The 25,176-nt window shown below is 33.2% G+C and overlaps 1 protein-coding gene across 3 annotated transcripts in view; it reads right to left on the bottom strand.

Moving 5' to 3' along the window:
- The window catches only part of LOC135839980 (adenylyl cyclase 78C-like), a 125,448-nt gene that overhangs the window by 53,965 nt on the left and 46,307 nt on the right, over positions 1 to 25,176 (bottom strand). For all 3 annotated transcript variants that reach the window (XM_065356273.1, XM_065356274.1, XM_065356275.1), the window contains one exon: positions 22,185 to 22,290. In XM_065356273.1, coding sequence (XP_065212345.1) covers positions 22,185 to 22,228 — 44 coding nt within the window. In that variant the 5' untranslated portion in view covers positions 22,229 to 22,290. The remainder of the gene's footprint in view (positions 1 to 22,184; positions 22,291 to 25,176) is intronic.

The raw sequence follows: 25,176 nt of genomic DNA, 5'->3' as shown, positions 1-25,176 counted from the left end.
ATTCAAGTCCTTAGTTGATAATTTTCCCTTTTTACTAGGTACCTATATGTACTTATACGATGATTTTCTTTCCCGTCAATTGATTATTGATCCCTTATACCACAGCCGGTTCAAAAATAACGACGAATTACTTTAATCACATCACTATACCTTCCACCCCTCCCCCAAGTTTTGCATTGGAAATACTTCTGAGCATGCTGTAAGTAGCATAGTAGAATAAAATAGGTACTACCTGTATGTTATAGTTGGTGAAAACATTACGCCGAATAAACTTAACGACCCGTCACGATAAATTGGCCAACCCCTTCGATAAAAGTAATTTAGGTTATGTGACTGTCATTTTGATACACTTCCTTATCGTTTAGTTTTTTTTTTTTCAAAAGCCTATCGGTGATTAATCAATAGGTCTAAAAAGAGATTAAAAACATATTTTTAAAATTTACACGTATTAAAAGAGTTTTCGTCATCTCACAGTTACCATACAGCCTAAAGTGAGTACATCAGCGAAAATTCTATACCTTCGAGTGTATAAATTATCGCACATATTTCACGAGAAAACTTGAGAAAGAAAATCCTGCAGCAATTTAATGTAGAAAAGTTACTTTTAAAAGCTACCGTCATCGATATTTTACAAATTAGATTTATATCTAGTTGTTGAAAGATTCCGATACAAATCTTTCAGAACTACGAGTGAAAAAATTTGCGTTTATCGAGTTGATATTTTAATGCCCATATGGCAAAGTTGATTTCACATATTCTTTAAACATACTTATTTTGTATATTTTTAGGCTTTTTGTTTTTCAATTTTTATTTTTACTTTTAATGGGTACCGTAACTATAGCCCAATTTTCATAATCCACATTAGTTTAGGTACTCGTATAAAGAGTTCCTTCTTCTTCTTACCAATAAAATAGCTCCTAACTATCAAAATTCAATTACTTCAATTTGGCATTTCACTGCTCTTCATATTAAACTGAAAAATCAATCCATTTGAAAGCGATTGAAAATCATCTGTTGGGCACGTTGTCTAAAATCTGTATTCGATAAAAATACATATTGTTTTATTTCGTTTTAATCGGAGTAAATATTTGGCATAAATAAACAAATAATTTAAATGGAATTATTTTTAGAATCATTTTTGTTGTTTTTTATTTCTCGAAGTGGAAATTATTACTTAGCCAAGAAGCTTTTTACGAATATCTTTCAGCAACGTGTTGATTGAACATTTAGCACGCATCAAATAATAAGAAGAAGTACCTACCTACCATTTGTACAGTACAAGTATGAAAAATTTCCATCTCCTAAAACGATTTCAAGTTTCATACAATAGGTATGCATTATGCACCATTGCACCATTGCATTACAACAATAAACCGTTAACCTACCATACAGTAAACTTATCTAAGATATTGCAGATGATATTAATTATACATAATATTCGAAAAATTTATGATAATGCTTCTAGATCGTTCAGCAGAACAAGCAGATGGGTAAGTAAAGTACCTAGGTGGTGAGTACATGATGAGAATATAAATTAATATATTTCTTCTTCTCCTCGCTAACCAGACGGAAAAATATGAAAAACATTTCCAAAATTATGTATAAATAAATTCGAAGAATGTTCTCGGTTCAGAAAAAAGTTCAGCGTGGAACTGCATTTTATATTAAAGCATCGATATTTTTCTTTCACCTTTAGTATCTTGTATATGCTTCGAGAACTTCATAAAATGATAGGGAATATTATTTACTACGATGATTCTCAGTTTGTGCCACACAACAATGCTACCTATCAATAAAATTTGCCTAAGAAAGAACCCCACGGTTGAGTAAGTTTGACAGTAAACTTGGATTAAATAAATATACCGCCTTCAAAAACTTTATTAATCTTTGTTTCTAGTGTTTCGAGATCCTGTTGGACGTTTTCGTAAATTACAAACAAAATACACATAAATTACCTACCTAACGAAGAAAATAACAAACTCACATCTTCTGTGAAAAAATTAAGCAAAAACATGGTGAAAATTTAACCTCAAAATTGAAAACTTCCAGCCTCCCTTCACAATTGTAGCATTGTGTGTGTTGTTTTTTTTTTCAAAATTTCGACGAAAAATTGGGACTTGATGAAGAGAAAATAGCTTTCTGAAGTGAAACTTAATCAATACCAGCCTACGTACTTCTTTCATACAAGTATCAAACTGAATCTTTAACCAAGGTTATTAAAAAACGTTTAGTTGGGATCCAAATGGATCTGCATGAATAGTACCTACCTATTCAATATAAAATATTCAAATGGATCTACAACTATAGGTACATATAATTCGGTCCTATTTTATCATTTTAATTGGATAGATATTATGTGTATTCTGATCCAATATGACGTGATCCAAAACAGATCCATTTTCATCTTCTTGGATCTCATATTATATTTTGATCCATTTGGGTAAACATTTTTTTTTAGAAACCACAAATAATTTGGATCAAATTGCGGTTCCAAACTTGTTTTTCATGGATAAGATTATTTTTAATTCTTCGAGTCTATTTACCTATTTTCATAACAAGCAGAGAAACAGTAATTTAAAATTACCGAGCAAATCTCAAATTTAAAACCGTAATTGATGAAAATTCCAAATTGGTTCTGATTTTGAATTATCACGTTTTTAAAGTATGGATTTGGAGATTTTTGTTGATGACCCCCTTCCCCCTCCTTCCGTCCTGAAAAAAAGAAGTCATAAATTGCTTGGGAAATGTTCTGCTGTCAGTCCTGCTGTTTCATTTTGAAATCAGGTTCATGCACTAATTTTCGCATAATTACAATTTATTACGCAAACTCAAAAACAAAAGAAACCACAAACCAAAAAGACACTTCAATTTTTAAAAAAATCTAAAGAGAATCTCTAGCCTGATAAACAAAAGTAAAGAAAAATTAATTACAATGAAACGGAGATAAAACTGTTCTTAAAAAACTTATAGGTACCTATACTTACCCCATAAAATGTAGTTTGAAACCGAGTACGAAGTCTTCACTATATTTTCGGGCAAGTAATCAAAATATCCACAATAAATTTTTCTCAGGTTTTGACCAACTTTCTAAACCGAAGTGGAAAAGTACAGATATAAAATTCAATTTAGCCAGAAAAAAGTCGCTCGATGAAGTGAAATAAGTATAACAAAGAGTAACAGATATTGACTCTCAAGTTTCAACTGAGAAACGTGATATAAAAACTTTTCGCGAAACGTCCCCTAATCGTTTCCAAGTTTAAGCTTTGCAAACCTAGTTAACGTATATAGGTGCACTTACTTATACCTACCTACATCATTTAACGACCATTTAATAACACGCTACCGCATATTTTACATCGCACATGAGAAAATATTGATATTTAGCCTACGAAACAATGAAACACAAGTAGAAGTAGAGCATAGGCCATATTAAATTTACCAATGAGAAGATCGTTATAGATACCTACACAACAAACACGTAATCCAAATCCTAATACAGGTACAGAAATTACAGTACCTATTGCAGTCAAGAATTCATAGATTTATCGGTATATCTACGTAGGTACGTTAAATATGATGAGCACATCGATTTCACTAAAATTCCAAAATGACAGTTTTTTTTTCAAATGGAAAATTCATAAACAATCAACGCGACAATATATAACAATAACGTCAACTAGAAAAATTAATTTGATTTTTTCCACGATGTTCGAAGCGATTAAAAATGCGTTTGAAATAATTTATATGAAAGTAATTTACATAAACAAGACGTCAAATCTTGGGCAAATATTAAAATTCATTTGATAAACGTAACGACCGAATTATTCATTTTTAACGATTCCAGTTCGACAGTTGTGTGACAAGATGGCAGAATCGATACCAGATTGTGTATCAATTTTAGTTATACACGCTCCAACATTGCGTAAATCTGATAAGAGGATTTAATTTTAGTGTCAAACGAATAGCTGCTCCAAGGGCTAATGTCCGTGAAAAACGAGCTGACAAAGTAATTCGAATTAATTCGAGCAGACCAAAGAGAATGAAAAATTATTTCAAGATTTACTATAATTATTGTACTTTCGCAATGCCGGTGCCCGGTGATACTCACTCAGTCTATATCAACGAACCGCCGCGTACTCTATATTACAGAAGTAACTATCAATTTATCTTGTAAATCTATTTTCTCATTCGAATCCCTAGATGTTCGTAATGTAAACTCTTCGAATAAGGTGACATTCCGCCAACTAAATTAAGATTTGTTTTATTTTCCTATAACACAATGTGCAAATGGGAGCTACGTGCGCTGGATATCTTTTCAACACTTGGCTAATAAAACAGCCGAATATGTCATGTGCGAATTTCACCAAGTTGGCTAAATATTATACTTATGTATATTCACTCGTGGATAACGCTAGGAATTTTTTTTTGCGAGCTTTTTACAGCATTTACTATAGAGAACTACTCCATACAGCAGCGTTCATCAACTTCTATAGAATAGAAAATGCAAATGGAAAAAATCGTAGTGAGTACCTCTACCTATCGGATTTCTATGTGTTCCAACTTCCAGTTCATCTTTCAATGTTTATAGGCTACATTTTTGAAAATTCGAAATAAAAGTGTAAGTATACCTATGATGAAAAAATCCTTTGGCAACCTTTTTCAAATAATTTTCAACATACTACCTGAACCATGCCTGAACCTATTCACTTAATTAAAAACTCATTGTAACATAAATTTGGAAAAAAAACACCACACACGCTATCATCAAAGTACCTACTGTAGCAACAATTTTGGCAAAAAAATAAATAAATTGTCGACATAAAGGACTCAAAACATACCAAAAGACTGATAAAATTTCCCGCAGTGTTACCTACCTTAATAACGTAGTTACTTTAATATGTCCCCAAAATAAATTCTTCTCGCGCAGTAGGTTGCACACACGTGGACTATAACTCGAGTAAATTTTCAGATCTTTTTAGAGACTATATACCTTCATTAATAATTCACGTTCAGCGACAAAAAACAAAAAAAGTACACTAAAATGCTAAGGAAAAAACCGCAGCCTTTGTATTATACCTACCAACATGATATAACAAACTTGCTTACAACGCAACACGCGTGAAATACGAGTAGGTAGGTAAAGAATATAACACTGTGGAAATTTTTCAATGCTTCGTTATTCATTTATTTACCACTAATGTGATCACGCCTGGGAAAACCTTTATCTACATTTAGGAATTTAGAAAAAAACTGTGACATTTGTTTACAAAGGTTCATTCTATGCCTATAGAGTATGCACACATAGCATCGCATTACCTTCCGCCAGCGACATTCCAGTAGCATGGAAATATGTACGTATATTTTTTAATTTCGATACATTTACTTAATTCAATTCGACGTTTATTTCAATGCAAACTGAATGAATTTTTAACCATATTTTTAACCTCTCATGCTATGAATTTTTTATGTGCCACATGAATACCGTATCATCTAATATTACCCAGTTATTGTATGTATTATACAATATACGAGTAGATACCTATGTAGACAAGAATATTTTACACAATATGAAAAATCATGTCAAATCAACATAAACTTTAAATACTTTATATAAGTGTACTATTAAGGATTACCAACAACTTTCAAAAACCTTTTTTCTTTCTTTTTGAAAAACTTTGAGACTCAAAAATGCATATTTTTTGCTCTCATTTCGAAAGTGGGTCTCAAAATGTGATATGCATAACGTTTTCGTTATTTTTTTTCAAATTTTAAAAGTTGGTACGCATTTTAACTGGATTTGTTTAAAAATCCGCCACATGGTCAATATTTTTACAACAGAAAAAATATATTGTTTTGCATTTTCTGAATGCTGACCAAAATTGATGAGAAATCTGCAGTCCAAAAATCAAATATTTCACCACCAAAATTGATTGATGTACCAATGGTATGTCACTTTGGTCTCAAATACAATTTGATATTTTTGACAGTAATGGTTTTTTGAATGAGGCTCTCAATCGCGATCCTAAAAAACGTCTTGGAATTTCACATCCATGGTTTGGTCAATGTGACACATAAATCCCAAATGCTGCTCTTTGGATAGTATAGTTTTACCATTCTCTCTTGAAGTAGGAAATCGTCATTTTTCCCCAAAATGTCACTTGTATTAAAGAGGAGTCTTGGAATGATCAGAGATGGTAAGAATTATCGTAATTATTGTGTGGGGGTTTTTCCGAGAATTATTCCCTAGGGAGGGAATATTTATTTTCTACCTGACTAGCTCGGATAGGTAGGCTATAGATCACACTAAGTCTCAACTACACCAGAAATGTCTTGAAATGTAATAAAACACCTCAACAGAACAGTTTATACTCCTTTAATGATGTAATAACTATAAACAGTTCAGCTAATTATACCAAATAACTACCTATTAATACGTAATTATAATGAAGTATTCTGTGTGTGAGCGAGGCGAATAATTCCTTTTGCTTCTGTGGTCAAAGGCCAATCTTACTAGATCAATTAAAACATCCACAGGAAAACCTGGCAATTGCACAAAAAGGTAGGTACTTATGGCAGATTAATCAGAGATGCGTTAAAATCACATCTTTCAACCAGATATTGAATTAATGACTGATAAACATTCACCATTGCAATATCATGATTAATTTAGGATGGGTAAATGCAACCCGTAGGAATAGGAAAGGTATTTCAACCTCCCCCTAACACTATACACATTGACTGCCTCTTCCTGGCATCCCCTAATACTAGGTTCGCCGGCAGCTATGTATTGGTAGAAAGGCAACACGTAAATATTGGGTACATCTTTTCCATGTCCAGATAATGGATAGATGATCCGAGAAGCCATAAATTAAATTGACATTACGTTAATTTATGTTAAAACAAACACTTATTAACCAATAAAATGGACTACATCACTTCTAGGAGACGAGGGGGTGGCCCTCGCCTGCCTGTATATTTTCACCATTAACAATCAGCATTGGCTTACTCGCGAGATGCCAAACTAACATAAGAGTGATTCGTGTTGGTTCAAGATCTGTGCTCAGAACCGCAGATTGTAAGAATTGAACACGGTATACCTGTTTTTCCCACTCTTATGGAAGGAGTACACTAATACTTCCCATAGAGGAATTACATCATGAACCGCCAACAGCAGTTAAGGCATACCTTCTCATCATACACTTTTTCGAGAGCCCATTTCTTCCCTTCAGAGGTACCCTCACAGCTAAATTTTTTCTGCCAGACTTTCAACTCAAAATGAAGGTCTTTGAGAAATTTTGTTCAAATCTTCTTACTGTGTTTAATGTAGGTACCAGAGCTGAAAATGGTTAAGCTACCCACTTATCGGTATCTGGTTAAAATACCGGCTAAACCCGCTAGTGGATGTATTGAGTTGATTCGGGTACAGATAGTAGCGTAGGGTAAATGTGCCTAAGTTCGCGCATCTAATTTTCAAACAGTTACTACTTTTTGTGAAAAGTAGCTAGATAGCTAGAATATTGAAATTTGTACAAAAGGTTCTTCAAACATTTGGCTATGATTTGCCCCAGAAATAAAATTTTTAATCGATGTAGTTTTTGATATTCTGGCCAAAAACTAAAAAAAGTCAAATGTGCAAACTTAGGCATATGCCTTCCTAAGATTGCGCATTCACCTTCCCAAGATTGTGCATCAGTGAAAAACATAGAAATTCGCCAACATTGTTTAATATTAATGATGAAAGCAAACAAAATGTCTCACAAGAACGTGCATTTGAAACTTCTGAGTGAATCACACTGGAAATGCGCTCATATCTGGTATTTCCAGCATTACACCCATTTCTTCCTAGCTTTTGACAAGGAGTAAACTCGATACACATATAGAAGGTGTCATGATTTCATTCAAATAAATTGAACTTTTAATGAACATTTCAAAAAGTATCATTATTAGTCTAGAAAAGTAGCAAAAAATAAAAATCGCAATCTTAGGAACAGGGGTGTTTTTTAAAAAAATTGAAAAATTGAAACCTAATTAAAGCAGAAAATACTTGAAATATGTCCTTGTTATAATCCCCAGACAATGACGAATCTAAAAATAGCTTATTTAGATCTCAACTGCCATTTCCATAAAAATTGTGGCGCGCGACTTTTATTGGAAAAGTTATAAAAAATTTGAAAAAAAAAGTTTTTCGCTTGTCAGTTGGCAACACTTGATGCTACCATCACCAAAAAGCGTCAAGTTTGGTCATTTTGATTCTTCTTTCAAGTAAACGCGGTATCAATGTTGTAAGTCTCACTGGTTCTGAGAAATCGTTGCTGCGCAATCTTAGGAAGCGCGCAAACTTAGGCACATTTACCCTATAGCGAGCACAACCAGATAGTTTTCGCACTTAGTCTGCGCACGCACCCCAAAATTTGATAATGTGTAAGTGGGAGGAGTTACGCTTCAATACCTGTCGTTCAAAATTCTGTTTAAAATCGTTTTTTTTGTTTTAAACAAGTTTTTTTTCAACTACAATTTCCTTAAAAAAACACGTTTTTTTCAATTTCTCGTTAAAAAAGTAGTAAAATTGAAGGAATTGAATTTTTAGATTTTCATTCTTCTTCCTATACTTTTTTTTGAAGGCAAATTTTGTGTTTTGATTTCAATTTTTTAATATTTCTTGAGCCTAATGGCTATTTTATGACGTCGCATCTTGAAAGTTGATGACTGGATGACGTATATTTGAAAAACTGAATCCAAAACAAATGAATTTGTGTTAAAAACGTGTTTAAAACACATTTTAAACATGTTTAAAACACGTTTAAAACACATGAGAATCCGACAGTTTAAAACCCTGTTTTAAACAAAAAAAACCGTTTGTTTTGTCTTTTTTTTAAAAAACCGTTTTTTTTCCAACACTGCTGTCGTTCCTTTGTGTGATTGACGTCTGGCAGTGATTGTTGACAATGATGATGTAATGCTGGTAAACCCACTACCCATACAACATGCTACCAGTTACAATGTGAACTGGTGTGACATTTTTTCAACTCAATACCAGCTACTAACGAGTAGCGAGAATTTACAGTATGGGTACAGTAGTTACCTACCCGCTGTTAGAAAGTACTGTTTTCAGCTCTAGACTAGGTACATCTATACCTACATATGTACCTAAGTATCCTCTGTAGATGAGTCATATTCTAAGAGAAAAAATAAAAGTATTAAATTTACAACTTACTAAATGAGTATTTGCACCCCCCCCCCCCCCAATTGTAACTTAGATATGGTTTTGAGAAAGAAAGTATTCCCAGAACAACTCCGGATGTTACTTAATTATAATCACGATACATTTCATTTCAAAACGTTTTACATTGATACTTTCTACAAAAAAATTCTAGAATTACATTCGGGCGAGCTGAATTTTTTAATTTTATTAAACTAGGTAGATTATGGCATATTGTGAGCGCAGCCAATTCACCGTCACATTTTTCCTTCGCTGGTTATTGTGAAATTATTGCGTGAATATCAAACGGAAATTCCGTAAACAATTTAAAAGAAGGGAATTTCTCTGTTCTTTATTTAATGGACATTAAAATTGCACGTCACATTCGCAAAGACATATTTTTTCCATTTTTATTTCTAGCAGAAATTTCCACTTTTTCGAATGGATCACGACGAAAATGACGTGATATTCAGTATTTTTTATAATTTTATGAAACCTCTTATCGTTTTTTGCGTAACTTTTTTTTTTCATTTTAAGAAAAGGGAACGAGAAGCTGACTATATTTTACGAGCAGGTAATAGAAAATTAGCGGTGTTTCATTTGTATTAATTTTGTCAAGAGTTGCGTTTGCTCTATCTTATTGTACGTGTTTTCCAAATGAAATGAAGAGGTGTTTCTCGTACCTACTAACTAATACTCATTCGCCTACTTTTAGCATTGAAATCAGTTTCTATGAGAATATACTATAGGTAGCATTTTCCGGTAGGTATAATTTACGATTATATTTCGAACAGAGAGAAAACAATAAATACTTAGATGCGAATCGATTTTTCATTTGTATCATTGGTTTCTGTTTTCTTTTTCAAGTACTCAGTTAAAAAGCTCGTTTGAGTTTATTATTCTCGACAAATTGCGACGTTAAAAACTCATAAATAATCCTTATAAATATTTTTATAGCCTTAGTAGTTTTGCCGAAACCGTTGTACAAGAATAAAGTTGAGAAAATTTATCGGTATTTTTAATCGTCAAATTCACGATAACGTTTAAAATATTCATTGTTCCAAGTTTGACGGGCAAAAAATGAGCTATCCTCTACTCCGGATTCGACTTTTATGTTCATGAACGTATATACGTAGACGTACGTATAGCTACAATTTCAACAACCTGCATAAAATTTCATACAATTTCAGTTAAGACATTATATAGGATACTCTGTCTGCGTGTAAGAGAAAAGGTCGTGTATACTTATACTAATGTGTGGTGCTTTACGCATAAAATCTTTTCCTTTTTTCTTTCCTAAGTACGAAATGACGCAGTCAATTTACGTCGTATACATTTCAGCTCTCATGAAAAGTAAAGAAGAAAAATGACGTAGAATTGGCTTAAAATCCGTGAAAACGTTTCGCATTCTAGATAAACAAAAAAACAAAGCACAGAAAGTTTGAAATCTTTGGTTCGAGATTGTCGTTGTCCTGTAACTTTCCTTCCTCTGAAACAAAGAAATTCCTTCGCTGGATACTGTACAATGCAAATCGCCTCACTTCGCGAATATGTCGGAAATTATTTTTTTACCTCGTGTTTACTTACGCTGTTTTTGCTACTTTTTTTCTGGTTAGTTCTTCTACGAGTGTATTTTTTACTGTGTGGGTATAAGTAGGGTTGAAATTTCGTCATCCAGACCAGAATACCTTGGAGTTTTCGGTTTTTTGAAATTATTTCGTTACGACGGACGATGAAGTATTGCAGGGAAGATGATGAATGGATGATACACGAAAGTTTCTTTAACGAAAAAACTTTTTCGTCGGGGATTAATTCGTTTCGTTTTGTGAATTTCTAATATGAATACTTATCTACTTATATAAGCATGTACTACATGTAAGGCATTGTCAGATAGAGGGAAATAATTTTTTCACACTATTAAACAATCGTTTTTATAGATATTTTTACCTAGTTATGATGCGTTTTATTGAAATAAATAGGTACTCGTTTACTTTGCGTCATATGATCAATTTTTCTTGTAGGTGTGTTGCATACCGTAAATTTCAACGTTTGAATCGAAATATTATGTACGTAGTAGGTGGGATTTTATCTGCTGGAAAAAGTAGGTATCTCATAGTTAGGTACATATCTCGAGATCGTTTACAAAATACTTTAATGTGTGCTTCTCTTTGCAAGCAGGAAGTATATTTTCTACACAAGAAATAAGTACTTAGGTACCATGGATAACATCCAAAGTTAATGATCCTAAACGTAATATGATATTCGCCTAGATATAATATACCTACTCATACTCTTACCACATTCATATTACCATTATTTTCTTGGGCACTCGCATCAGCCAAAATAAGGGGAAAAAATTCTGCTGCATAATGCATCGTCGTGTTTCTGCGAATATTCGAACAATAGCATCTTCATTGACCGTTCAAATGAGCTTGAATTGGCAGCATTTAATTAAGGTGGGCGTTGTCGGGTGCATTTACTTTTTTTGAAAATTGAGGATTTCCCTCAATTTTTTTCAAACGATTCAGTTGATTTTCAAAACCAAAAATTAGCTGTAAAATGTTATTAGCTGAACATTTTTTCGATTGTTTTTCTCTATTTTTTTTTTTTTTTTTTTTTTTTTTTTTCATAAGATCCATAAAGGAAGAAATTAATGCTTTAAAACACAAAATTTCATTTCTTTTCTCACACCATTTTTCCAAGTCTAACCGGTATAGTAGGTATAATGTGAGTAATCCTTTCCAACAAGGGCCCAAGGGGCGGAGTCCACTAAACGTACCTCTATTCGAAATCATTGAAATAAATTATCATTTCAGTTTAAAATTTCGACGGTAACTTGATTGATAGTCGTTTGCTTCTAATCGAGCAAAGAATAATATATTCGGTCCGAGTTTCACATTAATAACTCACTGAGCTGTGTTACATACTTACTCGTGTTTTATAAGATTGCAAAGCTGTAGAATCGCATAAAAATTTTCATAATTTAATATTATATGTTTCCATTCCTCGAGAAACATTTTTCTTCCCTTTCTGGCAAGTAATTATTTCAACACAAACCCTTTTTCAATTCCTGCCATTTTTGAAAGCCTTAGAAATTAATTAAAACTTTAACATTATTTTGTCGTAATACGTACGAGTACCTACCGCGTATTAATCAAAAATAAAATTATTATTAATGATGCATTTTTTTTTTCGGTTGTACAAAGGAAGTTCTTCAGTCGTAGAATATAAATACATTTATTTCAGATTTTGTTCATATAGGTACCTAAGAAGTCAAAAGCAAAAAATATAAGTACATAGATATTTTTCGAAATAGATAAGCAGGTAACGTGTTTTACTCCATCTGATTAATTGCTTGGAACGAGGTAGGTAGTACCTACCAATTTATGTAAAAAATCTGTTAAATGAAACCACAAGTGCCTACCTACACATTTAAATTTAATTCGAGACTTCGCACCAAGTTTGATATAAGAAAGCAGTGAAATAACAATTAATCAAAAAATTAATTCTGTATCAATACTTAATCTAAATATCTATGTACCTTGACAGAACAAGGAAATCTAAATTAGACTGATTTTCACGAAGTGATACTGATGTGAAGTAACACTAAATTATTCAAGAGAAACACTCTAAAGGATTATTAACCTAGTTATCAGATTGCCAAAATTTTGTCACAAGAACGTTACACACCAACGAATAATAAATAATGAAAATCTAGCCTAAAGTTATATTATGTATTGTAGGTACATACTTAAATCTGTACCAAGATTTCCATCCATGTTTATAATCATGATGTTCAGAGTCATTAGGTAAATTTCAAACGCGTATGTTCCTTGAAAATTGAGCTATCTTACAGGGAGACGTAGGCATGTTTGTTTGGTATGAGATACATATTTTTTCAAGTGGTGGAATGGAATCGCTGAAGGTGTAGGTAAGGTACCGAATGAAGTGGGTGGGTGAATATCAAGTAGGTTAGGTTCATTACGAAAGTATTTATTGTAGGTACCCAACTACCTATGTACCTACTGAAATACTACAGAATTTTTTTTGTTTTGTCAACAAAATTATTTTCCTGTTACCTAAAGAAGAAATCACGAAGAAGAGGAACTGGTTTTTGTTTTTCAAGTTGACCAATTTAAAGAATCAATACGTGATTCAAAATTTAATAAAATAGACCTCTCACAGCATTATTTGTTAACAAACTTTTTTCCTACTTACTTTCCTACCTAGGTACCTCCTTACTTACAGTGCTTACGAACTACTTGCTTGGTTAAAATTGTACAAACGACACGTGTAGTGTAGTAATTTGAATTAATCCGAACTCGAAACGAGGACGGGTAGGTGCTTATTTCAGATAACTTGTGTATAGGTACTTATACCTATAGTTTTTTTTCTCTTAAATTCTTATTTTTGATTATTTACAAAAAATGCTAAATAGTACATATAACAGTATCTAATGCAGTAATAATTGCGTGTAATGATAATGACCACGATTTGTGCCCTAATTACCTACCAAAATACGAAATTATGTAAATTCCTATCTTGAAAATTCCCTCAAATTTCCTCGTATCCTATTAAATGCGACGGTAGGTAATTATTACTTGAATGAAAGTATAGATACTACTCTTCGTAGTAGTTTTATTCACAACTCCTGAAAATTGGTTCGGATATAAGAAAATGAAACGAACCGAGGAAGAATTTTTTACACTGAAAGGATAAAAAAATGAAAATGAACTACTAAGAATCTTTACCAATCATAAATGCAATTTCATTCACATTTTTAAAAAATATAGGTAGGAATCATAATGTATGTATCTATATGAATGTAAGTACATAATTAAACATTCACAAAAATTTGTTTGCCACAACCAACGTAGGTACCTTGTTTTTCAAAATTGAATACTAGATACATATAGGTATCAAGTTCTAGGTAGAGCTTTTTTCACCTATACCTACCCCTCAATTCAAAACTCTAATTCATTAATTCTAAACGCAATTTTGAAATGTAAAATTAATATACCTGCTTATTACAGTTTATTGTTTCTTCTCAAAAAACTCTCTTTTTTCTGGGGGGCAGGGGGGATTTTCCAACTTGAAAATGAAGGATGTAAGTTACCTTCTGACTTTTTCAATGGTCATACATAATGAAGAAATTGTGTAATATCTACATGCTTAGTTGCCTAATCAAAACAACTTTTTGCATGCCTTCATCATTAAGGGGCAACTTTCATCTCATGTTCAGAGAATTGAGGGGCGAGGGAGGGGGGGAGGGTCGAAAATAAAAAATTGATGAGAATATCTACGAGTAAGGCCGGAGGTTAGACCTTGAAAACAATTTAAATTTTACAATTTTTTAAAACAACATTTTCTAGATCTATGTACGTTTTGAAGTCAAAGATCTTGAATATGGCAATTCCAATTTCTTTCATAGGTAAGAGTTGGGAACGGGGTTAAATCTAGAAAAATACGAATTCGGACTATTTTACATTTAAGCAACATTAATTGAAATTCACATTAATGAAACCTTCGGTTGAATGGTTTCTGAAATGACCTATAAATAAAGGTGAATAAAAAAAGTTTTTTCAAGGTAAATTAGAGATGGGAAAATCGGATTTAATTTGCGATTCCGATTCCGTTTTCATACTACTTTTTTCCATATATTGTACTTCATACTTGTCTCAAGCATTTAGAAGGGTCTAACAAGAGTAAAAATGTTCAAAATAAGTCCTAAAACTGATATTAACCCCCCCCCCAAATCCGAATTACGCCATTTCCAGCCATTTTGGAGCCTCCAGCGCTATTTTTCAATTTCTTCAGAATTTTTAATTCGCTACAGAAGACGTGAATATGAAGTTGGGCAGCTGAAAATCGAGTTGCATGTTATACTCGACCTGTTTAACGAGTTTATCCACATTTGAGTCGATTTTGGGAGGGACACCTCAAGAGTGGTTTTTTGACCAGCTTTTTTCATAAAAAGATATTCAAAAAAAATCAGAATTTTACCGTTTGTGAGACAATTTTTGAAATTTCCGCGAATCGCTGTATTTTGTCCTCAACACCCCCCCCCCCGAATCCGAGTTCTGCCATTTCCATCCATTTTGGAGCCTCCAGCGCGATTTTTAAATTTCTCCAGAATTTTTAATTAGCTCCAGAAGACGTGAATACGAAATTGGGCAGCTAAATATCAAGTTGTGAGTTATACTCAATCTGTTCAACGAGTTTATCCACATTTGAGTCAATTTGGGGAGGGACACCTCAAAAGTGGTTTTTTGACTATCTATTTTCAAAACTGGTCAGAAACCACTCTTGAGGTGTCCCTCCCAAAACCGACTCAAAAGTGGATAAACTTGTTAAGCAGATCGAGTATAACACACACCTCGATTTTTAGGTGCCCAGCTTCATATTCACGCCTTCTGGAGCAAATTCAAAATTCTGGAAATGACGAAGTTTGGATTTGGGGGGTTAATATCAGTTTTAGGACTTATTTTGAACATTTTTACTGATCAAGTACGAACTTTTTTTTTAAAAAAGCATAAATCACCAAAATAGTCAATTTTGGTTTTTCAAAAATTCGCCAAAAATCGAAAAATGAACTTGGGCAGCTGAAAATTTGGATTTGGGGGTTTTAGAACATGCTCTTTCCAAAAATCGTGGTCCCGTTCAAATCGGAGGCGGACACCTCAAGAGGTTCCCTTGTAAGATTGATGAAAAATTTTGGATTTCTGATTTATGGGGAAAAAGTGCACAATTTCAAGATGAAAAAATTTAGCAGACCAAAATAGTCTACTGAAAATTGATACGTAGGTACCTACATGGAAGGTTTTTTGAACCATTGAATTTATCATTCGAGTTGAAACTCAAAACCTAGCTCTAAGGGGGGGGGGGAATCTTGAACTTTCCAAAAATGTAGTGTTGTGAGACGTTAAAATGTAGATACATTTTTGAACTTCCTAAATACGTCTCTGAAGCTATTTTTACAAAATAGTCAAAATGTGACTATGGAGATTTTTAAAAGCAGAACCATCATATTTAAGCCCAAAAATACCAAAGAAAGGATGAAATTAATAATTAAATTTTCAAAACAGAAATAGTTCAGTATTTAGGCTCCTTTTTGCAAGGATTAATTTCTGAATTAAAAATTCAGTTTTTCTAAATTTACCCATCAGCTCAAAATGAAATTTGAAAGAATTTACGATTCGAAATGAAGCTCTTTTAACTTTGGAAAACGATTTTGAAATCACCAATATTTCTAAAAATTTTGAAAAATCTGTCCTACAATTTCGAAATTAATATAGGTACCTACCTTCTTTGTAAGTTGTACATTTCCGAAAAATGAAATTTGAAAAATAAGTTAGATATTCCTGGTAGCAATAACTGAATTAAATATTTTCTTATAAAAGAAAAACAGTTTCGACAAACCATTAGTTTGTATATGGTTGATGTTCAAACGATGGCATGAACATTGGTAATTTTCCATTTTCGCAAACAAAAATTATTATCAGATCGAAGCGAATAAATGACCACGCTTTTCACATCTAATTCAAATATACCAACTTAACGGTATGTGTACGAGCCAATTATCGTAAAAACCACACGTCACCATCAACTTTCTATAGTATAGGGCCTACCTGTATTGCAAAATCACACACACACACGTATCTATGTACGTACACAAATGAACACTGACCAAAACTCGGTAAGAAATTTCGTTCGAGGATAAACACATAATTAGGGGTTAATAATTTTCTAGACATAAAAACTTCCATCCATTATACTAAACAACGAATAACAATTTCTAATTAATCATTCTCCTCTTGACAACAACAAATTCTCTCCTATTCACCGATAAACAATTACATTAATTATCAAGTTTTCAAAAAGAGATAAATTTAACAACATGGGTAATTACAAATACGAGTAAGCTTCTTTATGTGTATCATCTATATTACATAGACCGGTTTCTCATATCATCATATTTTTCGGAGCTGCAACGTTTGCAAAATAGTAACGTACACCCGTGCTCGTATATTACCGGCATTAACGTCGACTGAAATTTCACGCGTGAATACTGCCCCGTTACACAATTTAATTAAAGGATATCGACTGCTTCTGCGAATCTTTATTTTGATTAAAACACTTTTATACACTCTCTATCTTCCATTCGCCTAATTAAAGGGACTAAGATTACCAGAACAGCGCTGTAATATTACACAGCTCTGCGTTTGTAATACCAACACGTTTATTCCATTTAAAATTTTCTTTAGCCGAGTACGAGTTCAAAAAACAACGTTTGCGTCTTGAATAAGTAATCTGCGAAATAATAGCTCGAGTTAGTCGATATTAGCACTTTTTGATTACCCGGTACGAGAAAAAAACTCGTGCATGACGCGCGGCGTAAAAAAAAAACAACGGTAGGTAATCAAGAAGGTATAATCTGACGACAAGTTCAACAGTCTGAGATAGGATGGGGTAGTTCAGTGACAAATTTACGACAGCATTTTTCTATTCTAATTTTCGATAAAGTCGAAGTTGGAAATTTTACACGATAATAAGAATTAATTTTCATTCGACTCAATTTTTTTTTTTTTAATAAGATGCGACGCAACGCGAATGAAATGTCGTAATTTTGCTCGATAGACATTATAAAAGAAAGTAGGCCATTTATTGCGAGATTAAATTTTCATTTACCTAGTTGTGATTAAAAAAAAAATTATAAAAATGAAACGACGACGTTACGATAATTTGTCATATTTCATTGCCATTGTACAGCGAAGGGACGGGGAACAATTACAAAAGGTTTGAGCCCGCGAATACAAAACTATTCAGCAATCACTTTACACTTGAGATGTACTTCTACGTAGGTACCTACTTACAAAGCGTGCGAAGTAATTTGAAATCCGAGAAAAGGAAAAGCATGCCAGGTGCTTTGGTTGCATTTGCCGCCTTTCGCTCGGTGACAACGATCCAAATTACACGAGAGTAAATAGTTTGCTTACTCGAGATTTGAAGGGGAAATCTTGGGTATTTAATTACATAATGTAACTTCTTCATTATTGCAAGCAGACTGAAATTAGCATACATATAACCTACGTAATAGATCTAGGAAAAAAAATTATAAAACGATTTACTCGTGTTAATGTAATGCGAGGATTTGCCGAAGTGAAGATTTTAAGAGCTATAAAGTTCATAAAATTTTTAAACGTTGCGTTGCAAGAAAGTATACATAGATATCTACCTAGTTTTTATTACACACGATAAAACGAAAACACGACCAATTTGAATGTAAATACATAGATAAGTAGTTATCTGCACCTCATCAGTTCATTTTCGAAAATCGAACAATACTTGACAAGATGAGCTGAGATTTTCGCAACTTAATAGGCTTGGTTAGGAATAGAACTTTATTAATTTTGAGAGAAAAATCAGTCCTACGGTTCTCCATTTATTTACAAATTTTTAGAAATTTTAATATTAGTTCGGATATATTTTGATACCTAAAATTTCTATGATACCAAATAATTTATTTTCACATAAAATGTGACTACTGCACATACATTGTAGGGTGAATCGCTCAAAAAAAATTGAAAGATTTTGATAAAATTCGAAGGAGATCTTTATTTTAAGTTGAAAGTCACTCAGAAAAAATCTTAGCTCCAGAAGTGCCTCCATAGGGGAGATACTGGTCCTCAAAGAGGAGACATTTTCGAAAAAATCGCGTTTCTTTTCGCTTTACTTGCTCTTATAATAACCTTTTTTGGGAAAAGTGACCTAATTCCAAAATGTATACTTTGTATAGTACTTGAGATTCTGCATCGACCAAGGCCATTGCCATCAAAATCCAAGACCACTTTTAGGGTTCTATCGAGCGTTTGAAAATTTGCAAATCGCTTATTAACCAAATATTTCGCATCAATTAAGCTAGAATATCGAGAGATTCCGTTTGTGAGACTGGGAAAATATTTTGGAACGTAGTGCCAATTTTTTAGACAATATTGCCAATTTCAAGATATTTCCCTAGTTTCAGAAGCAAACACCTGTCGATGTTTTGGCTCAATTGATGTGGAATATTTGAGAAGAGATGAGAATATATTTTCAAAACACAAATTCATACATCTAAAAATTGGTGATTTGCAAATTTTCAACTGCTCATGGTACAAGAAGCCTATAAGTGGTCTTGGATTTTGATGGGAATGGTCTCGGTCAACGCAGAATCTAAAATACGCGTACTACGTACGTATCTATTATCTAATATCTTTTGGAAATGGGTCATTTTCCTAAAAACCTGTTATGAAAGGGCTAAGGGGAAAACCACGATTTTATCGAAAATTTCTCCTCTTTGAGGACTTTTCTCTCCAGGGGCACCTCCGAAGCTAAAAAATTTTCTGAGTGACTTTCAATTCAAAAAGAAGGTTTTTACTTTTGATCAAAATCCTGTACATTTTTTTCTCGATCCACCCTCACCTTTATGTATCTATCACAGTCAGTAATGTTGAAAAAAGCTAATCAAATACGTACGTTAAAAAACTCGATACCTATCTGACTTCTAATTTTTTTTTTTTTTTTTTAATGATGAAATAAGTATGAAATGCAAAAATTAAAACATTTTTAAAGCGAGAATCTCAATATACGTATAAATCAAAAATGAACTTTCAAACGTACTGAATATGTTGATGTTTTTAAATCCCACCTACACTTGCGAAAAAGTTGCATAATTTTTCTATCACTCTTTAATTATATTGCAGAACCATTACATAGAAAATTGAGAGCAAAATTCGAAGCCCATCAATACGACAATGAAATCAATCAATCAATTTCAATGAAACGTACCTCGAATGGTACTAATCCTTGAATACAAGAAAAGTCTCAATTTAGAGGTTGACTCTCTAAATAGAAAAACCAAATTTCATAGCCCTGAATGCCTGAAAATTTATAAACTAGGTAGGTAGGTATGTGAATAAACTTCTAAAATTGGAATCAGGAGAGACACAATTCAAAAAATATTTGATAAGAAAATACCTTAGGAACTCGGAAGAATTTCCTCCAGTTTTTCAGAAGTCTGACAAAATGTCAGAAAGTCAACTTTGAAAGTTTGACGTGCGATTTATTTATTTAATTCCGATTTCTTGAAAGTCAGACTAGACATCTAAAAGTCTACTTCAATGTAACCGGAAATATCAGAAATTAACATTTTGGTTTAAAGTCACTTGGAAATTTTTTTTAGCTCATGGATGTCCCTGGAGAGCAAATATGGGCCCTTAAATGGCGACCTTTTAGAAAAAAAATTGTTTGAACCAACTTTTACCGACTTTTCGCACGAAAAGTGAAGGTATTGTATTTGTCATGAAGGTTCGGGATTTGGGTGGGGGTGGGTTTTCTTGACGTTTTGGAGTGTGCTGATCACGATAAGACGTATGGCACCAAACGAGATAAGTTTATATACATATGTATGTATGTATTTATTTATATATCAATTTATGTACAAATTTGTGTCACGCTGAACTCAAAAGCTCCGAACTTCAAGTCGAAACTGATGATGGCAAAATATTGCTGTGATACTGAACTAGAGAAATTTTTAATTTGGTCGAAATCGATTCAGCCGTTTACGAGATATGAACGTTTAAGTGTGTTTCAACGTTATGGATAAGCTGAAATATTTGTAAACCCTTATACTCGTATCTCGAAAATTGCTCCTTCCCAACGAACTGATGCTAGGGTGTGTAGATTGAAGATTTGTGCGCCGGAGGTCGGGAGATCGAATCCCGCGTGAGTCAAGAGATGAAAATTTTTTGTCGATTTTTTTACTGATTTTTTTTTTAAATTTCATCCTTTTAATTTTTTTAATATTACCTTAATAATTTTTTGCAATCAAAAATCAAAATTTTTCAAAATTTCTAGAATTGGAATCGCGAATTGCAAGTCAATAGTTATTTTTGGCGAATAACTGGTAATTTTTGTTTTAAAAAAACGTAAAGTTTTTGGTAATTGGCCAGTAAATTTTGATAATTTTTTTTGGTAAATTAATAGTAATTTTCAGTAAATAAAATAATTAGTTATTTTTGGTGAATTACTTGTAATTTTTGGTAAAAAACACATAACTTTAGCTGATTACAGGTAACTTTTGATAATTTTTTTGAAATAAATTACTGGTGCTTTTTGGTAATTGTACCGGTAGTTTTTAGTAAATTACCAATGATTTTTGGTAAATTACCAGTATTTTTTGGTAAATTACTCGTAATTCTTGGTTGGTAAATTTCTGGTAATTCTTGGTTGGTAAATTACTAGTAATTCTTCGTTGGTAAATTACTGGTAATTCTTGGTTGGTAATTTACTGGTAATTCTCGGTTGGTAATTTACTGGTAATTCTTGGTAAATTAAATTTCTGGTAATTCTTGGTTGGTAAATTGCCAGTATTTTTTGGTAAATTACTCGTAAGTCTTAGTTGGTAAATTTCTGGTAATTCTTCGTTGGTAAATTTCTGGTAATTCTTCGTTGGTAAATTACTGGTGATTCTTGGTTGGTAATTTACTGGTAATTCTTGGTAAATTACCAGTACCAGCAATTCTTAGTAAATTACCGGTAATTTTTGAAAATTACCAATGTGTGCCAGGGAAAAGTCGGTTGATCTTGCGCGCTGCGCAAGATTTTTTTTTGAGTAAAATTCTCTCAGTTTCAAAACTGAGCCATTTTCCCCTACGATTTTTTCAAAAATACCTCCTGACTTTCAAGTTCCAGGAACACCTCCGTTGCTACAATTTTATCAATGTAACTTAGCTCAAAATGAAGATTTTATTATTCGGTCAAAACCCTTTTCCATTTTTTTTACGATTCACCCCAATGCATTCAGAAGGTAATACGTGTGCAGTCTAACGTGTACATACGCTACTGAATCACATGGACATCTTATTTGAGTCTGACAGTAATAATTGCATGTACATAATTCAAATACGAAAAAATAAGAAGGTAGATAAAGTAAATATATAGATACCTGTCTTTTCCATCAACGTCGCTACCAGCGTCGTTTTCTGCCATCGACTGGTTCGGTCTTTAACATCACAATGCGAGATCGTTACCCATACTTGAAATCTTTTATCCTATTAAATAAAAGAATCACATATAAAAAAATTACTTTCACACATGGTAAGATTCTATAACAAATAATATCATCAAACGAAATTTTATAAGGGTTGCTCTCACGAATGACTACATTTGTTTATTTCTCTTCGCGATGCGAAAACAAATCTATACACCACCTGTAGGCATACAAAGTTCTTTCATGTTTTTAAAGGTTTTGTGCCTATATGTTGATAAATAGCAATATACTGTGTAACTACAACTTATTCTCTCTTCATTCTCGAATCAGTGAATAAGAACAGCTTTCGGTTAAGTTCACTTTGAAGTACCTGTTTTTAATGCTTTTTCAAGCGATCAACTTTTCTTTCTTATATCGCAAAATACACGTCCAAGTTCAAGGCTACCATAATGGTTTAATAAGCCCCTACACTCGTAGACAAAGTGTAGTAGCTAGCTTTTGAAGTAGGTATTCGTCGAACCTGTTCGTTATTTTTTATTATATCGAATATTGATTTCACTATCGAGTGCTTATTATTCATCATTTTGATGTAAACAAAATTCATATTGGCACATTGCAGTGTACCTTATCGATGCTTATTCTCCCCAGAGAAGTGCGTACCTACACATTTCCGTATGCTCGAAGGTATTCGAGAGAGAAAAAAGTACGCTTCGTTGCTATATAAGAGAGATTTCTTTTTCAGTAAACACAGAATAAATTCGATAGGTATTGGTTAACAATTTACGATCATTCAAAAGAAATACATTTTGCAGTTTTATATTCCGATGCGTATTGATACGAAAACGAGGGAAAATATTTCCACCATTTTCCAACGATAGGTACCTACTTTGATATAGACTATTATAATGAAATTTCCATTGTTGAAGCCACGATCAACAAAAATTCACAGCTTACGTAAAAAAAAAAGGGCAGAGAGAAAGTAATTCGATCTCGTATATTTAATAAGGGTAATAATCATATCTTCAAAAAACAAGCCAAATAAAATACGAAAAATAACTGATCAATGATACGTTCAACTTCAATATCATTCACGCTTAAAGGTATATTCAATGGAAACGTAATACTAAAATATTTGTTCTCCTTTCTCCAGATCAATTTACCTACACTGAGAGAACTAAAAAGTACATTAACTTTTCATTTAAGCGTTCATTTAAATATGTCACAATCGAAGTTCAGCAATATTCGCATACAAAAAGAAACACGTTTCACGCCTCGGCGAAACGCAACAACGAAGTCGGAATTTGGATAACTTATGGTAGGTACCTATAGAGTAATGTCGTATAGATTTCGAATGCTTGTTCATTTTTGGAAATACAGGGTGTCTAGTAAAATTTGATATTCAAAAATTGCGACTTTTCCCGATATTTTTTTTAGGACCCCCTCATTTTTTAACGAAAAAAAACTGGTTTCCAATAAAGTTCACACTTTTTTTTAGGGAGTTTTTGGCCAACTTTCAATAGTTCCCACATGTGACATGGTCTCAGTAGTTTTTGGCCACTTTTGTATTTTCTCTCTCATAAATGTCCCTTGGGAGTGGCACCACCCTTGTGTTCAAGGAAAATCAGCAATTTAAACCCTGCTCATCAAGAGAAGTTGCATTGATCTTGGACAGCCTGAAACCAAAAAAGGCACCGGGTAAAGACACTCAACTAGTGATCAAGTGCACCAGGTAGTTACCATCATCGAAAATGCGTTGGAGGAGAAAAGTATTGCTCAGCTGTGTTTTTGGATGTTGTAGAGGCATAAAGTCTGGCACAGAGGTCTGATTTACAAATTATCAAAAATTCTTCCAGGCAACGTTTGTCGCCTGATTGAGTCTACTTTGAAGGAAAGGCGATTTAGAGTCAGTCATGAAGAGGCCTTGTCACAGTTTTGCGAGATCCAGGCTAGGGTACCGCAAAGTAGTGTGCTCGGCCCACTCTTTTACCTGCTATATACTCAAGATTTCCCAACTGATGATACTACCACCACCACAACGTTTGCAGATGATACTGCAATTTTGGCTGTGAGCAGAGACCAAAGTAGTGCCAACAACATACTTCAAAAGTCACTAGAAAAAATTCACAATTGAACTAGGAAGTGGAGGATTGCCCTGAATCACCAGAAGTCGCGGCATGTCCTCTTCACTCTTCCCCATGCTAACAGCTCAATGAGGATTTATCTTGCCGGCAAGCCAATACCACAGGCTTACTTAGCGAAATACCTGGGAATGCACTTGGACTCCAGATTATCCCCTATTGACAAAAATTATGCGATAGCATGCTAGCATGCTTTTATGCATAGCACAAGCAAGCGTGAATTTGGACTTTTTTCAAAAAAAGCATGCGATTCAGCCTGCGAATATCATGCGTAAAAGTAATGTTAGAGCATGTAAAATAAAATAAAAATTGAAAACATTTTGCCCTGGGTGGGGATCGAACCTGGGACTAGCAGTTTCTGTTTTTCCGTGTTACCTAGCCAACTCAGCCACTTTGCTTCTTGCAAAGAGAGGAGTTATTTCCCCATAAATGTTTGAACTTTTTGGACTTTGGAGAAAAATTAAAAAATTTAATAAGTTCACAACGCACAAACATTTATGCGGAAATAACTCCACTCTTCACATGCGGCGAAGTGGCCAAGTGGGTTAGGTGACGCAGAAACATTGAACTGCAGGTCCCAGGTTTGATTCCAGTCCAGGGCAGAAATTTTTTTTCAATTTTTCTTTTATTTTACATGCTTTAACATTGCTTTTACGCATGCTATTCGCAGCCCGAATCACATGTTTATTTTTGAAAAAAGTCCAAATTCACGCATTACTCATCAACACACCTGTTTTTATGCATAATTTTGTCAATAGGGTCATGGAAGGTCCACGTGAAAATGAAGTCCAACCAGATGAAAAAAAAGG

This window comes from Planococcus citri, chromosome 3, assembly GCF_950023065.1.
Source record: "Planococcus citri chromosome 3, ihPlaCitr1.1, whole genome shotgun sequence".
In the NCBI taxonomy this organism is placed as follows: domain Eukaryota; kingdom Metazoa; phylum Arthropoda; class Insecta; order Hemiptera; family Pseudococcidae; genus Planococcus; species Planococcus citri.
This window is presented reverse-complemented; position numbering and strand designations above follow the sequence as displayed.